This window comes from Takifugu rubripes, chromosome 17, assembly GCF_901000725.2.
Source record: "Takifugu rubripes chromosome 17, fTakRub1.2, whole genome shotgun sequence".
NCBI classification, from domain to species: Eukaryota; Metazoa; Chordata; class Actinopteri; order Tetraodontiformes; family Tetraodontidae; genus Takifugu; species Takifugu rubripes.
The window spans coordinates 5,919,142-5,933,629 of record NC_042301.1 but is presented as its reverse complement, the minus strand read 5'-3'; the positions used below and the strand labels follow the sequence as shown (position 1 = coordinate 5,933,629).

The 14,488-nt window shown below is 43.0% G+C and overlaps 1 protein-coding gene across 2 annotated transcripts; it reads right to left on the bottom strand.

Annotated features, from left to right (window-relative positions):
• Positions 1–4,474: 4,474 nt before the first annotated feature.
• cd5 (CD5 molecule) lies at positions 4,475–13,961 on the bottom strand. 2 transcript variants are annotated; one of them, XM_029850929.1, is made up of 6 exons: positions 13,797–13,961; positions 9,967–10,389; positions 9,271–9,411; positions 9,137–9,187; positions 5,221–5,286; positions 4,475–5,118 (listed from the first exon to the last, which is right to left on the bottom strand). In XM_029850929.1, exons 1-6 carry the CDS (start codon positions 13,846–13,848, stop codon positions 5,048–5,050), a joined length of 804 nt encoding a protein of 267 aa, XP_029706789.1. In that variant the 5' UTR covers positions 13,849–13,961; the 3' UTR covers positions 4,475–5,047. The 2 variants fall into 2 exon arrangements, with proteins under 2 accessions (XP_029706789.1, XP_011616790.1); XM_011618488.2 differs by having other exon boundaries at positions 9,967–10,377; positions 13,797–13,959.
• Positions 13,962–14,488: the final 527 nt, after the last annotated feature.

Below are 14,488 nucleotides of genomic sequence, written 5' to 3'. Positions count from 1 at the left end.
TCATCAGGGACATTAAGTCAGGGAGATTTTTTCAGGTATTTGATACAAGGAATATGCATTTGTGCACACGCACATGAGTGCATTCATGGAAAGGAAATTGCTGCGTATAAGCGAAAGAGCTGAATGAAAACACTGAAATGAGACAAACAAATTTAAATCATGTTTCAAATTGGTGTTTTGCATTTCATATCCCATCTGAGGTTCTTTCATTTGCTTTCTTTCTCTGGTTTTATAAGGTAAAAGTCCTTGAAACACATTTAGCATATTCTTTAGAGCTCGGATTTGGTGCTCCCAGGACTTGCTGCTGTTGTGTGGTGTGGAGCTTCATTTCATAGTTGCTGCTATAAAAGGAGCTCTTGTGCGTCTCGCTGCATTATCTGGGAGAAAATTGCCAACGATGGATTTGCAGCCAGCAGTGAGACCTCCCTTCAAAAATTCCCCTGATTATTTTAAAAAGGCTGTTTTTTCCTTTTTAAGGAACAGTTCTGTGATGCCACGATTTGAACGTGATCACCTTTAATTCCTTCATCTCTTATGCCTGTCCTCTTCTGCTTTCTTTCTGTTCATCTGAATGGGTTTAACACCTTCACCGTTTATTCTGCAGCCTTCGGGTTTGAAACCTGCTTTTCACATTTTTATTATTATCAGTCATTGCAATGAGTTTTTGTTGAATCTACTGGGAGTCTGCAACACAAGGAAATCTTAAATAAATGTACTCTGACAACTGAAAACGTCATTAATGAAATATGTAAATGCCCCCCACTGCTGCCTGGAAATGCATGAGACAAAGCACATGCAAAACACGCACACACACAGATTTCTGCACACTGACTCTGGGCTGCAGAGGGTAATCAAGCAGCTGACGTTTGACAGGTGGATGTAAACAGTGGTTGTTCCTCTGCAGGCCTTGGCCCCTCCCTCCATGCTGCGGACAAGCTCGAGCTGAAAACAGCAAAGCTGAAAATCCTGTGAATAACATCTGCACCGATACGCACAGCCGGTGTCGAGAGAACTGTGCACGGGCTGCCAGAGAACCACACACACTCACACACACTAAAACAGGGTGCTTTGCATTTGTGACATTTATGGATGCCGGTGGTCACACCTCATCCGTTGCCACAGGATTCGCTAAAATATTAGCAGAAGGCAGCAATACAGGCTTTACATTTCAGGTCCCCATCAGGAAGCACAAGGATTTTATGGCTTAAAGAGCAAACACGTCTTTGAACTGATCTGTTTCATTCTCTAATTACCTTTTATTGCAGGAGGAGCAGGTGTGACCAATCAGGTTCAGCCATTCCAGGAACTCAGCTGCCAAGTTAATGGCTTTAGACTTGGCAGATTGGGTCAATTGGACAATGTCTGGAAACTAAATCTGGTACATTTCCACACTCATCTGGACCAAAAAGGACCATTTTGCAAAAGCCACGCCGTGCTGTCTGCTACAGACGCACGTTTAAGTCACCTGGATTGCTTCCAAAAGCGTCATCTGTGTGTCCCAGTTTTGTGGCGCTCCGTGTTTGGTCAAAGCCGCTAATGTGGGTCGCAAGATCGGAGTCGAGGGATGATATTGTTCCTGACTATTTTTAGTCAGGAATATTAGTCCTTATGTACAAAAGCCGGCATGGTCAAATAGTGCATTTTTATTGAGTCACCTGACAATAAATTTACCCCCTATACAAGGTCTTGTTCTGCACAACCCGGTAAAATATTGATTTTCTTTATTATTTAATTTTATTATGGAGCTCACTTTATATGATATGGTAGCACACAAACAACAATGTTTCCATTTGAGCTTCACAGTATACACAGCCCAGTCAGCGAGCAGCAGGAGGGTCCCCCCACACACATATATGAGCCTGGTCCTGCTCAAGGTTTCTTCCTGTAAAACGAGAGTTTTTCCTGCCACTGTTGCTTGTAAAACACCTACAGACAGTATGTAAATGAAGAAAGAGAGCGAGAGAGAGAGATGCATACTCATACTCTCCTCTCATATTCTCTATAACTATATAACTACATCCATATATACAGTCTTAGGTCCTCCTCTATGTGTCCTGCCTGATGGTTCCATCCTCAACATCCTTTAATCAATATTATTATATATTTCCATATTTACAGCCTTTGGACATGTCCAAACTATCCTCACTTCTGCCACCTCCAGTTCTTGTATCCTGTCCTTTGCGCCACTGTCTGTAAACTAAACACACTTCCTGGTCCAACCACCATCCTGTCAACACGTCACATGTTTCTCTAACCTGTCCTCTCTAGGACACGCCTCCGTCTCTCTCGGCTCTCCTTCACCGGCACCCCGCTCTCACCACAAATCGCTACATCATCTGCAAGCATCAGCACTCATCAATGCAGCTGCCTCCCACCTCTTCTGTACTTCTCTGCCGCAACCTCAACACAAATATTGCATCTGGACGACTCCTCTTTGCTGTGGAACCATGCTGCTGCTCACAAATGCTCGCTAGTCCAGCTTCTACTGTTTTCCCGCAACTTCATTACACGGCTCATCGACTTAATTCCTCTGTAATTGCCACAGCTCTGTACATCTCCCTTATCCTCGAAGATCTGCACCAGCACACATCTCCTGCGTTCCTCAGGCATTCTCTCCCTCTCTAACCTCTTATTGATCAACCTAGTCAGGAAGTCAACAGTTAAATCCTCCAGATTCTTTTTATACCTCCACCAGTGTGTCATCAGCACCAACTGCCTTCCCACCTTCATCCTCTTCAATACACAAACGGCAAATATGTCGATCGCGTAAAGCCGCATTGCAGTTTTTAACCAAACTTTACATGTGCAAATGAGATTAAACATCCTGAGGACGACTCTTCCACTTACTGAACCATGAGCCAGAATGACAGATCATTCGCACATTTACTGTCAGAAGTAATTTATATATAAGTATCATAGGATGTGGCTGCACCTCCTTCTGAAGGAAGCATTAGACATTAGAAACAAGTGAGAGAAAACAAGTCACATTGTGTGTGTGTGCGCGTGTGTGTGTGTGCCTGCATGTGTGTGATGTACTAGATGTGAAGAATATAGAAGTTTGACCATCAAGGGCGCCGCTGGATGAAGTTCTCCATTCTTGTTTCTTCCTGATGTTCTGGCCGTTCACAAGAGAAGAGATGCTGTTCCGATGGAAATGTCTGGAAGCAGCCCAAGGTGTGAAGAGGCTAACAATGCAGCCCAAAATATAATCCCCAAGCCTGATATATAAAATAGCCCAAAATATAATACAATAATTGTGTAATTTTAGGGCACAGCAAGAACACACTGCTACGTTCTACTTTGCTTCAATCATGTTCAAGTTGCCTCACTAAAGAAAGGGATGCTTCTCTTCAGTGGAAAATTATTCTTAAGACCTGAAGATGCATCTTGGATGAGAGATCAAACACCATCGAGAAATTACAGAAAAGTCCAGTTGAACTGGTTTATCGCTATAGGCCTGAATTATTATTATCACATTATTCTTATTATCTTTGACCTAGATAACAAAGAACATTCACTGCCATAGAGAGGAAGGAACTTTACCCCTTGTCTACATATTTTTGGGCAAAAATGCAGTGTGAAAGAGGTCTATATCCTCTTAACTTCACTCCTCCTAATCTGTGCTACTTCCTACTCCATGTCTTCCTCTCTTCGCTCTCTTCATTAATGCTCCAAAATTCTCTTTCCATCTTCCTCTCACTTCCTGTCCTGGCACTCATCCATACTTTCTATCTCTATCCCCCATCAGCCTAACCTGCTGCATATCCTTACATCTTCGTAGCTCCACCTGGCCAACCTTTATGAATCATTTTCTTCCTTCTTACTGTCCAACCTAGCATACAAGCCATCTTACGCCCTGTGGTTAGCCGTTACCTTCACTTTACACTGTATCTCTGTACATCTGTTGACTCTTTCTTCTTCCCCTAAACTTTCGTATTCCACCACCAAACCTTCTTATCTTCTTTCCATCTTGCTAAAACACCACAGTCTTCCTGAGAAGATGTCTACCTGTGTGCACATGTAATCCAGACTAATGTGCAGTGATACATTCTCTCACTTCCCAAATCAGTGCAATTACTTGTACTTCTTCGCATGAGGCACTATGTTTTTAGCTAGTCCTCTGTACTGTGTACTCTGTACTCTATAATTGCACATTTGCTTTGCATTTGTCCCATTGGGGAGGAGAAAAGGATTTTCTTATTCCTAACAACCTCTTCACACCTCCAAGGTAACACATCTTCTCATCCTCACATGACAGCACACCTTGACCTCTGCAAATAAATGTCAAGCTTTACTGCTCTTCCATCCGGTCTATGAGACATTCCACCCTGTCTATGTCCACATTCCTGAACACAAAATATAGTCCGCCCTTTGCACAGTGTCCCTTAGCGCTGATAGAGAGACATATCGAGGGAGGGGAAAGAGAGAGAGGGAAAATAGAGGGTTTCTTCAGATTCATCCACAGCCATCCTAATCTGATTTAAAGTTTAATTAACTGGCAGCCGTCAAACAAACATTACACAGCAGTCAAAAGAAATAAAAAGTCAGACCTTTAGAATAAAGGCAGATGATAACAGAAAGGCAAAATGGGGACAGAGTTAGGAGGAGGGCTGCAGAGGTCGACGGAAACTCAAACAGGAACTGCTGTAAGCTGCAAGGAAAACCATTTTTCTGCACTTAGCAACCACCTGTGTCTCCCAGATGTCCTCCTCTGCAGCTTCTATGGTTTTCTTTCAGCTGCTTGAAACACTAAAATCTGGTCAACACTGACAACTGTCAACTTGAGATTTCTTTATGGAAAAGTCACAAAACATAAACAGTAGAATTGCATAGTGATCCCTCGTGAGTATTTTATCACAGTTTACAGACTCAGTAATAAAACCCTTGAATTAAATAGTTGACCTACTTGTGAAACCTGCATAGGTATTACATGTGTAGAATATACCCAGCTGCTGTGTATACATGGATATGACATGTCACAATTCAGTTATAATCATGTAATGAGTAGAGAGAAAAAATAATGAGGGGAGGAAGAAGAGGAAGATGATCAGTAGTTGCAGTCACTATTTCTGTTCGACGAAGGCTCCCTGCTGTCGGTTACCATCAGTCGCTCCAGTGCTGGTTTGATAAACACAAAAAGAGAATTCAGTTATTTGGAGTTACAACTGAAATCATGGCTTTAACTCAGTTAATCACAGTTATCCTCAATGTGTGTGTTACCGGGGTAGGAGAGTCGCTTCTCTTTGTCATTGTTCTTAACGGCAGTTTGCTCTCGATGGTAAGACACTGAGACAGATAATGAAAGATGAAGTTAGGAAGATAAATCAAATGTTGTGTGTACCAGCTTTCAGGTCATTCGTTTTGAGCGACTCCAGTTATTGTACATTTCTTTAATCCACACTTTTTATTATACTCAGAGGTTTTTAATTTTTTTCAGAGCAAAGTTGAAGTGTGATTGTGTTTCAAAATAATGCAAATATTTATATTTAATTATATATATATATATATATATATAAATCTCTTCCTCGCCCTGCGGGGCGGTGCCTCCTTCCTTCCTTCAGACTCGGGTCCTCTACCAGAGGCCTGGGAGTCTGAGGGTTCTGCACAGGATCTTAGTTGTTCCTAGGACTGCGCTCTTCTGGACAGAGATCTCTGATGTGGTTCCTGGTATCTGTTGGAGCCATCTACTCAGCTTGAGTGTTACTGCCCCTAGTGTCCCAATCACCACTGGGACCACTGTTGCCTTCATGCCCCACATTCTCTGTCTCCTCCTTCAGCCCTTGGTATTTCTCCAGCTTCTTGTGTTCCTTCTTCCTGATGCTGCTATCACTTGGGATTGCTACATCTATCACCACCACTGTCTTCTGGTGTTTATCCACCACCACTATGTCAGGCTGGTTGGCCACCACCATCTTGTCAGTCTGGATCTGGAAGTCCCACAGAATCTTGGCCTGCTTGTTCTCCAGCACTTTCAGGGGTGTCTCCCACCTGGACCCTGGGACCTCCAGTCCATACTTAGTGCAGATGTTCCTGTACACTATGCCAGCCACCTGGTTATGCCGCTCCATGTATGCCTTGCCTGCTAGCATCTTGCACCCTGCTGTGATGTGCTGGACTATCTCAGGGGCATCTCAACAGAGTCCGCACCTGGGGTCTTGTCTGGTATGGTAGACCCTGGCCCCTATTGCTCTGGTGCTCAGGCCCTGTTCTTGTGCAGCCATGAGTAGTGCTTCTGTGCTGTCTTTCAGTCCGGCCTTTGTCAGCCACTGGTATGTTTTCTCGATATCAGCTACTTCCTAAATTTTTTGGTGGTACAGACCATGCAGGTGCTTGTCCTTCCATGATAGCCCCTCAGGTTCCTCCTCCTTGGTGGGCTTTTGTTGCATGAGGCATTCACTCAGCAGTTGGTCAGTGGGGGCCATCTTCTTGATGTACTCTCGGAGGCTTGTTGTTTCCTCCTGGACAGTAGTTCGGACACTTACTAGTCCTCAGCACCCTTCCTTTTGCTTTGTGTACAGCCTCAGGACACTGGACTTAGGGTGAAACCCTCCGTGCATGGTGAGGAACTTCCTTGTCTTGATGTCAGTGGCTTGTATCTCTTCCAGTGGCCAGGGTATTATGCCAGAAGGGTATCTGATTACTGGCAGGGCATAGGTGTTTATGGCCTGGATCTTATTCTTACCATTCAGCTGACTTTTCAGGACCTGTCTTAACCTCTGTAGGTATTTGGCTGTGGCTGACCTCCTAGCTGCGTCCTCATGGTTACCATTTGCCTGCGGGATCCCCAGGTATTTGTAATTGTCCTGCACATCTGTGATGTTCCCTTCAGGTAGGTCAACCCCATCAGTTGCAATCACATTTCCTCTTCTAGATACCATCCGCCCACATTTATCTAGCCCAAATGACATCCTGATGTCCTTGCTGTAGATACTAGCGAGTTGAATCAGAGAGTCGATGTCACACTCATTCTTGGCATACAGCTTGATGTCATCCATGTAGAGGAGGTGGCTAACGGTTGTTCCACTTTGGAACTGGTACCCATAACCACTCTTGGTGATGATTTGGCTGAGGGGGTTTAGGCCTATGCAGAACAGCAGGGGGGACAGGGTATCTCCTTGATATATGCCACATCTGATGCTCACCCGTGCAATTGGCTTTGAGTTGGCCTCCAGAGTTGTGTTCCACAGCTTTATGGAGTTCTGGATGAACTCTCTTTGTGTCCTGTTGATGTTATACAGTTTTAGGCACTCCAGTATGGAGCTTATTCTGTGAGCTTTCTTGTAATCAATCCAGGCAGTGCACAGGTTGGTGTGCCGCGTCCTACATTCCTGGGCAATTGCCCTGTCGACCAGACGCTGGTGCCTGGCACCTCTGGTGTTGTTGCCTAAGCTTAGCGGCTATGATGCCTAATAGGAGCTTCCATGTGGTGCTGAGGCAGGTTATGGGCTGGTAGTGGGATGGTATTGTGCTCTTCTGGGGGTCCTTCATTATGAGGACTGTCCAGCCCTGGGTTAGGGACTCTGGGTGGTTTCCTGATGTCAGCAGCTGGTTCATCTTTGCTGCCAGGCGTTCATGAAGGGCAGTCAGCTTCTTAAGCCAGTAGGTGTGAATCTTGTCGGGCCCTGGTGCTGTCCAGCTCTTCATTTTGGATACTTTTTTTTGGATGGCTGTTAAGGTGATGACTATTGGATCCTGTTCTGGAGGTTAGGTGTGCTCTGTCTGTAGGTCTTGTAGGTCTATATATAGGTCTCTAAAGATTTATCAGTAAAGTGAATGATATCTGCAGTGCCAAACAAATAACAATAGACAATATGATATGAGATAACCCTTGACTCTTAAAAGACACAAGCCTTATACAATATTGTAGCATTAATCCTGGAATACGGCAGGGTTCTGTGTTTGGACCAGACCTCTTCAACTTTTACATTTTATTTGGAAGCATCTCATACATTTTCAATGTTTACTTGTCTACCCATAACAGGCACAAAAACAGACAGTAAACTAAAGTTTGGTTTTTGTTTAGTTTTGAAAGACATAAAGCATTGAAAGAACATTTCCTTTTTGGTGCCAAACCCCACAGAAAAAAACTTACTGAATCTATCATTTCTCCTTTTTTTCTCTTTCAGTTCTGCTGTGAACTTGTCTTCATTGATTAGCAAAATGAGTGGAATACTCATTCCCTAAACCTGAATTCAACTGCACCCCTCTGTATTAGCGCAACCTCCTCCTACCAACTAGGAAAGTGTACAATAGAACAAGCCAAGAGCACAACCAGAATGTCCAATAATCTCTACAGAGTGGCACAGATGTAAAGACCAACAATAGTGAGGACAAGCAAGACTCCACCCAGAAGACTTAGCCATCAGTGAAGCCCCCACATATATAGAAAGAGTGTCAGACTATCAAGGACAGCACACCAGGAACCAGTCCAAGGGAAGGCAGAGCTAGGCACAAGGCCCCACATTAAGCTGATAGCTTTCACCTGTTTGGGATAGGTAGGAGACAGGAGCACAGTCCGGATCCTTGGTGTTCATAGACCAGTGTGATCTCTTCAGTTAAAATTTGGGCTCAACTCCTGGTCAACAGTAGCATCAAGATGGCCAAAGGCACTTATGCCCAGAAGATCAGTGATCCCATCACCTATCCACAGAGCAACTCCCACATCCATCTGTTGTTCCTGGCCTTCCAGCCTTGAAAGGGTCCCCCAGGATCAGGTACCTGTTGAACCCTATACACAACCCTAATATGTAGCTAAACCTGCCATCCTCTGTAACTCCATGTCTTTTCTTTGTGTGTGTTTATTTCTGTTTTCTTTCCTCCCACGGTCTGTTTTTAGGTGTCACTGCATTTAGCTGTTTCAGCAGGGGGTCTCACTCTGAAGTTCTGTTACTGTTAGTGCTAAGAGATGGGTTGTGTTATATCTTCTAGAAATACATTTGAGATTAAAGACCAAGTGTAAGAAAGCAATAAATGCACAATTGACAAGGAGAGTTGGCCAAGTTATCACCTCAAAGCCACAATAATTCGACTGTAAAACCATTGACGGTGTCTTTGACTAACTGGCGTTAAACTAGAACAGGAATGTTTACACAACCATCTTTCACTGTCACTCCAGGTGTTTGCATGTTATCCTCACCACTGTGACTTTGCGTTGGTCCGATCCACCGATTCTGCCTCCTGTCAGATACTAAAACAAAAAAGTGCAAGTGAATATGACGATAAAAAATACATGCAAAGGAACATCCAGAGTGTGTGTATGCGTATACTCACATCGCTTCTGCAGCGCTTTGACTGTTGGTCTGGTGAAGCGAACCATTAACAGCAAAATAAGCGCACAGCACAACAAAGCTGTCATCACTTTGAAGATCCGCAACTGACCCTTGATGTCTCCATCGGCTCCCTCAGCTGCAACTACACATACAGAATTCCACTGGTTTGGATGCATGCCCGAGAATAGATGTGTTAGTTTAGGACACCGATGATAGGTGGAAGGAATATTTAGAAGATCTCTTAAATGCAGTTGATGAGGGGATGGCTTTTCTGATGAGGGAGGGACCAAGGTGACAGGTGTAAAAGCAGAGCGAACTGGGAGTCACCCCAAGATCCTCCAGGCTTTTGGAGATGTCGAGCTGTCGTGGTGGCTGATGCACCTCTTCAACAATGTGTGAACATCTGAAAAGCTGCAGGGGGTGAAACTCTACCACCTCCCTGGAAAGATCTAGGCTGGTATGACAGAGGTGGAGCGATCTTCTTCTCAGGTTAAATAGGAACTATTTAGACTTGAATGTTAATATGACTTTTGTGTTCTCTCTAACAGAATACAGGGCTCAAATAGAACTGCTACTATGTGACAAATATATTACTAGGCTATAACTCTACCCTGATAATAATAATAATTTTGCACTCACTTGGTTTATTTTGCTTCTTTCCGAATTTAAACCATTCCATTAGTCCCAGTTGACCTACCTGTGCATTGGACAGTGAGGGCCTCACAGCTGAGCTCCAGCTTAATTCCATTATCTGTTAAGTTAACCCCTTCTTCTGTGTTTCTGCCATTGGACCAGCGTGGCGCCCCTTTACAATTTCTCTTTTTCTGACACACAGTTTTAAAAATGCTGTCGATCTTCATCTGACTGCCGTGACACACGGCAAGTGAGGGAAGGGAATGTTGGTAAAGCTCAACATCTCCTTTACATTCACTTGTCCATGTGACTTTGAGGAGACCCAGTTGTAGGAGACTGGAACTTGGTGTTGGGGATGAAGCAAGGACAGCACAGTTACAGTTCCTATGGATACTTGTGGCCGGAGTGGGGTGGGAGGAGTTCCCCGTCCCATTCACCATGGCTCCTGCTGGTCTGAGCCCTATCTGCTGTGATCCTGGGAGATGACATGAAGGAGCAAAGAAAGAAAAGGATCATTTCTTCAGTATTGATGATTATGGATCACAATAATGTAACAATGTCATGTCCATGAAGTTTATCTATTCAGTCATAATTCCTTTCATAATATTTGAGAAAAAAGTTAAGTCTTTGTGATGGTTTTGGGAGTACAAGGACACCAGATGGGTCTGGCCAAGCTGGCCATATTGTTGACTTTGTGTAATATTTTACAATGACCGGGAGGTTATTTTTTTGTATTATTTACATTTGTTACTTTAAGTTAATGTCAGCCAGTTTCATGTTTTCGACAGATGTGGATTAACATCAAGGAAATTAAGGTTAGAGTGGAGCCTCCTACACTAACACTGTGTCGTGATTCAAAGTGAAAGTACCGGTAATTCACTTTGTCATGCCACCTTTAAAGTTTGTGTAAAGTTTGGTAGTCTGCCATCTTCTAGGGTGACGTGAGGAGAAACTGCTAACTGTTCCTCACTCTGTGAGGGGTTATTTCAATTTCTGCCTGAAATTCACCCTTCCGCCCTTTATATTATTGACAATTGTACAAATGCCTGAATCATTGCAAACATTACAACAAATTCAGCCCCACTTTATGCAGGGGTGCATGGCTGAAGGAAACCAAAAACCTTCAGAGACGCAACCCGAATTCTTAGAAAACAGTCAAAACTTTTGGAAAAGAATGAACAAACGAGAAGAACTTTGAGACCTTTAAGAATGTGAGTACGTCTTTGGGATTTGCACGGCTAGAAGAGCACAAAATTATTGGGACTGCGTCATTTGGACAGAAATGGAGATCTTAGACCAGAGTGGATGAAGACAGGTTGTGTTAGGATTCAGAAGCTCTGCTGATTTGGGGAAAGAGCTCCTCGAGTGTCAAATAGGGACAATTCAGAAGCTCCTTCCCTGCTTTAGTTATGCCACCCTGGGGTTGCAACACAACTTTCAAAGCCTTTGCAAAAACCACAAAAGCAAAGTTGTCAAAATCATCAGAGATTTGAATTTTCATGGTGGCTCTTCAAGAAGACATGGTTAATTAAGTCTGCGCCTGTTTTTAAAAGAGCTCTAAATAAAATGATGGAGCTTCCAAAAAGAAATAAGAACATGCTAAACACAGCCGCAGCTCTGTAACTTCACAGGTACAAAAGAGAATGAATTAAACCGACTAACTAAAGCTCACACCATTTCGAATAAGTTGCTTTGAAAATGAATAAAATATGAATATTCGTGCTGGACTAATATTTGTCGCAGTGGGAATGGAAAGATGTCCACGCAGTGGCTGCAAAGGTGAATCACATCATTCAAATTTCCTGTTACAGCTACAATGAACCTTCTTTTTGAGCCATATTATTACAGAATTATTACGAAGGTCACGTCGTAGAGCTGACAGACAGACGGAGAGACAGACAGAAAGCGTTGTGTGTCAGTCAGCTGCCACTATAACCATTAAAATCTCACTTATAATAGTCTCCTGTCTGTTCGCTGTTGACTGTACACATTTTATTTGTTAAGTTATGGGCTCATCTATAGTCCTACAGTTTATAAAGTAAAACGTCTCCATCACCACAACAGTAAAATAGCGGCTGTAAAAGTTTGTGGCTGAGACGCAGGAGAAGTGCAAGCTGCACTATTTCCTCCTGGTGGAAAAAAGGCCACTTTTTAGGCTTCACAAAAAGGTTGCTGTTGTATAACATAACTTTGCATTCTAACTTTACCCGCCGACTATGGCTCTATATTTGCTTACAAGTATACACCCCAAGGACATTAAAGCATTATTATAAAATCAATTTATTAACAATGTAACACTGAACTATTTGCGTATCTAATCTGTTCTTGACGTCATAATCTGTGTTGACCCGTCTGTCGGCTGATCCGCAGACTTACCACTAAAGATTTTATAAAGAAGTGACACACTGCCCTGTTGGAATGAAAAAAAAATAGGCAAGTCTTAGGTGGCACTTAGTAGGTATGGATTTACAACCACACAGAAACATGGTTCTGATGGGCCAAACTGCATCCTCTGCCTGGAGACACTCTCAAACGAGGAGCTAAACGCCTCAAAACTACGCATCACCCTGCTGAATCTGAAAAGACAACAGATGAAAATAAGAGCATTTTAGCATCATTATTCATCGTCATCGTCTTTCACATCGTCTCTAACAACAATGTAAAAGTAAGAAAATCCACATTTCCTTATCCAATTAAATAAAATGAAACATGAGGCGATCATGAGATAACAAAGTATTGTCTCGGCTCGATGATTGTCTCTTACAGACATAACTGTAAACTTTCACAAGAGTTTTCGGAGCTGAGAATCTAAAGTCTTAGACGATGTTTGCTTTGTTGCCCTGATGAGATGAAGCTTTGAGCTCTGAAGACAAGTAAAGACATTCGTTATCATTTATTCATTCAGCATTTAGCGGCTGAGCAGGACAGCAGCAGCCGCTCAGCGTGGCCATCACACAGAAGCAGCCTGGCCTCCCCAGCTTTACATTACCGTTGACATTGTTGCTGATTTAGCTTTTCAACCTACTAGACAGATATTATATGATTATTACATATTATTATATGATATTTTAATAGAATTTATGATACAATGTTACACGTTGATATTTTTAATCGCTTAGCAGAAGTCAACGGAATTCAAAGGCGCGGTGCTAAATATGAAGGAGGTTTTATATATATGGAACAGGAAAACACTCCCCCACATACCCCCCCCCCCCTTCCAAAAACGCTGCAACATCAGTGAGCAACCGTGTGAGTGAGGGCATCTCCAAAGCCACCAAGTTTGATTATTTATTGTTTTATTCATTCAAACACACCGAAACTCGTCACATAATGAAGTGCTCTTGAATCTTTTGGAAAATGTATGCCAGCATAGGCTTCAGTTTATGGATTACCTTCATTTTTATTCATTTTAAGGGGAGGACGGGACACCAGATGACTGTTATTTGGGCGAGAATGGAAGCATTCAATAATCTTTATCTTGTATCATCATTTCCATCTAGTTTTCCATTTCAGATTTTATATCTTACTCACTTCTTTTTTCCATTTTTGAGAAACCTGCAGAGGAGTGAGAAGCTATCTCTAGTAACCAAATGATGCAGGAACCGCTCATGTCCTCATCTACGGAAGGACTTAAAAGGAAACGTATGTGCGTCAACGTAGAGGTGCTCAATGTACTAACAACTCAAGTTCAGGTGCACTCACCTGTGCTTCTGTTGTGTTTGAGAGCTCTAGTAAGTAGCGTATTGATAGGACTGTAGCTTTGAAGGCTGAGGCCCTCCCTGATTATTATTATATAGTGGAGGACAGTGAAGAGCAGTCTCAGCTGACCCTGATCTATTGATCTGCCTCTATTTCACCCTCTCATATCCATAACCAGAACATGAAGGAACTCACCAGCAGTGATGAGGAAAACAGCCGCCATGCTTAGAACAGCCTGCACATCCATGATGAAGACAGCGAAAGGTGACTAAATCAGAACACGACAGCAGGGAAAAAAATACATCTGACAAAGGAAATGCACGAGTGTAAATCTCCCTCTCCGTGCTGCTGCAGAGGTGCAGATTTCCTCCCTTCAAAGCATGCTGGGTGGGTGAAGAGGGGGGGTGAAGACAGGAGGAAGAGGTGGGGAGAAGAGTTACGTGGCTAAACATTCTTTTTAGTTTTTCTTTCTTTTTTTGCTTACTTTTCCAAACGTACTTTGTCCTCCACAATATATGAAAAGCGTGTGAATCAAAGAACAGCGTGTTAGAAAACAACCCTTATCTGTGTCTGTAGTTACGCTGTAAGAGCGTGTTTTATTAAAGCTGGTCCAGCAGCGCCGGGCCTCCATCTGCACAATCAGAACTGTTTGGAGGTTTGTTGAAAAGTGAAGTTTCCTCACTGGACCTTTTACCCATGTTGAGTATTTGGGCATTCTTCAGGGTTGGCAGGTGAAGCCATCAATAGTCAGAATGAAACGATTAAAATGATACATTCTAGCTTACGGGTGGAACAAGTACGATTTATTCATTAGAAGAAAATAAAAACTGGATGTTTTAATAGAGGTTAAGAGTCTTGTCTATAATCAACATTCATTAATACATCAC

Coding starts and splice junctions, on each gene's coding strand:
- cd5 (XM_029850929.1), bottom strand. CDS start 13,848: ATGGATGTGCAGGCTGTTCTAAGCATGGCGGCTGTTTTCCTCATCACT. Junction 10,390..13,796: donor TGTTTTCCTCATCACTGCTG/GTGAGTTCCTTC, acceptor TTGCTCCTTCAT/GTCATCTCCCAGGATCACAG. Junction 9,188..9,270: donor CAAAGCGCTGCAGAAGCGAT/GTGAGTATACGC, acceptor TTTTTGTTTTAG/TATCTGACAGGAGGCAGAAT.